The sequence below is a fragment of the Impatiens glandulifera genome, chromosome 1, assembly GCF_907164915.1.
Source record: "Impatiens glandulifera chromosome 1, dImpGla2.1, whole genome shotgun sequence".
In the NCBI taxonomy this organism is placed as follows: domain Eukaryota; kingdom Viridiplantae; phylum Streptophyta; class Magnoliopsida; order Ericales; family Balsaminaceae; genus Impatiens; species Impatiens glandulifera.
The window spans coordinates 37,515,051-37,517,895 of NC_061862.1; the positions used below are offsets into that span (position 1 = coordinate 37,515,051).

At 39.1% G+C, this 2,845-nt stretch overlaps 1 protein-coding gene across 1 annotated transcript; it reads left to right on the forward strand.

Moving 5' to 3' along the window:
- The first annotated feature begins 209 nt into the window (after window positions 1-209).
- LOC124924877 lies at window positions 210-746 on the forward strand. The gene is made up of 2 exons (XM_047464865.1): window positions 210-449; window positions 579-746. The coding sequence occupies exons 1-2, from the start codon at window positions 210-212 to the stop codon at window positions 744-746; spliced, it is 408 nt and encodes a 135-aa protein (XP_047320821.1).
- The last annotated feature ends 2,099 nt before the right edge of the window (window positions 747-2,845 follow it).

The window sequence follows — 2,845 nt, forward strand, 5'->3', positions numbered from 1 at the left end:
GCTCAATTGTTGAGAAAAACAAGCTCAATGAAACGAACTTCCTTGATTGGGAAAGGAATCTGAGAATTATTCTTAGGTCTGAGGGACGTGAGGACGTCCTAACTACCCCTATCCCTACTGTGACCGGAACCTCATTAGATGAGGAGAAGGCAACATCAACTCGGGTGAAAACTGAAGCATTACCTGTTACTTGCCTCATACTAGCTGCAATGGAGACTGAATTACAAAAGAGGTTTTTGCATTCTGATGCTTATACTATCATAACTGAACTGAAAACGCTGTTTCAGGATCAGGCAAGGATAAAGCGATATGAGACTCACAAGGCTATACTTGATAGCAAGCTTGTGAAGGGAAAACCAGTGAGTCCTCATGTAATTAGCCTAACTGGGCTTTTCAAGAGGATGGAAAATCTGGGGACCCCATATGACCAAGAGTTGGCCACTGATATTGTTCTTAGATCCTTACATGATGGTTTTGCACCATTTAGAATGCAATACCATATGAATGGTCTAAAGCATGATCTGAATGAGCTCCATAACATGCTTAAAAATGCTGAAGGCAATATTATTGATGACAAGAAGAAGGAAGTTCTAAATGTCAACAATGGGAAGGGGTTTAAGAAGGTGACTAAGAAAAAGAACAATGACCAAGAGAAAGGCAAGCAAGTTGCCAAACCCAATGGTGGTGAGAAGCCAAAGATGGTTGATGATCATGATTGTTTTTACTACAAGGCCAAGGGACACTAGAAAAGAAATTGTCCCAAGTACCTAGAAGACACGAAGAACGAGACTGTGAGTTCCACTTCAGGTATTTATGTTATTGAGATTATGACAACCGATGTTCTCACATTAAATAATGGTCCTACTTGGGTATTAGATACTACATATGGTGCTCACATTATTTCATATGTGTAGGGACTTAGAAATAAAAGACAAGTGAAGAAAGGAGAGATAGACCTGCGCGTTGGAAATGGAGCAAGTGTTGCTGCACTTACTGTAGGAGATTTAAGTCTATCTTTACCTTCTGGTTTAATATTAGAACTGAATAATTGTTATTATGTTCCTTGCATTACTAAGAACCTTGTTTCGGTTGCTGTATTACATTCTGAAGGTTTTGAATTTAGCATTAAAAATGGAAATATTTCTGTTTTTAAGAATGATATTTTCTATGCGACAGCTCCAATGAGTAATGGACTCTTTGTATTGGATCTCAAATCAGAATTTTATAACATAAATAACAAAAGACAAAAATTAAATAGTTTGAGTGAGGCCTACCTATGGCATTGTCGATTGGGTCACATTAGTGCGAATCACATGAAGAAGATCCACAGAGATGGGCTTCTAAAAGACATGGATTTTAAATCCATTGATACATGTGAATCATGTCTGATGGGCAAGATGACAATGTCACCTTTCAAAGGAACGTTTGAAAGGGCTACTGAACTACTAGGCGTAATACATACTGAAGTATGTGGTCCAATGAGCACTGAAGCTAAAGGTGGCTATAGATACTTCATCACATTTACTGATGACATGAGTAGATATGGGTATATTTACCTTATGTCACATAAATCAGAGTCCTTTGAAAAGTTCAAGGAATTTAAAAACGAAGTAGAGACTCAAAGTGGCAAGAAAATAAAAGCACTTCGTTCTGATCGTGGTACCAATTCTGGTCAAGGTGCGTTAATTTCGTGTTGTGTAACCTTAAAATGTAATTAGCTAACTAAGCATTGAGTACCAGGTGGGAAGATTCAAACTCATAACCTTAAAAATATGAATTCTTGCACTCACCTACTGAACTATGAGTAAACTAAAAATGCAGGAAAAGAAATAGTGCCAGACATGGAGCCATGCCCAGCTGTTGGAATTCACCGTTATATTCTAATACTATTTAGACCGTTCAAATATGTTGACAAACTATTGAGAAGCCAAATATCATAACCAGGGCCAACTTCAACACTAGAGCTTTCTCTCATCACCTATGCTTCGGGTTCGGTTGCAACTGTTTACTTCAATGCACAAAAGGAACCCATCAACCAACGTAAGAATGTCTAAGTTATTTCATCTTCTCCTTGAATAAATATATATATATATATATATGTTAGATAAATTCAAGACCGGTTAGAATAAACCTAACTTAAACAAACTTCCCATGCAGGAACAAGGAACCGGACCGGATGAACAAAAGAAAACCAACTGAAGAAACCGAACCGGTCAAGTCACCATACCGATCAAAAGCATTCTGAACGTGACCGCACAAAGGATCGGCCAAAGCTTAAAACCAGAACCATCAAACAACCGATCATCCACAAGACAAGAATAACCGGAAGAAGTCCGGTTACTTCACTACCAAAAGATATTCGGCCAAGTCAAGTGGCCGACTACTACAAGAAGACACTTTGGGTATATGTTGAGAATGATACCAAAGGAACAGACTGAATACTTCCATATCCATGCAAGTCTGAGGAAAGACTGTAGGCTACAGAAAACAGTACTACCGGATCCTTCTACTTCGGGATAAGCCAGAAAGGAAATCTTCAAAGTACAGACAACTGTCCAAACAAACAGTGCCTACATTGAGTAAAAGACAAACCCAGCAGGTTTGCCTTACAGACCGGCAGGTCTGAAACAGGATACCAGGTCTGAGATTGACCGTCAGGTCTGAGGAGACGACCGGCAGGTCTGAGACACTGAATCACTGCACCTCTGATCAGCCAATCAGATTCAAGGCTTTGAAATATGACCGTTGGCATATTTCACCTATAAAAGGAAGCAGTTGCAGAAGAGTAAATGCGGGACATACATTGGGATAACAAGAGCTAAAAGCATTTACTACAATAACAGTG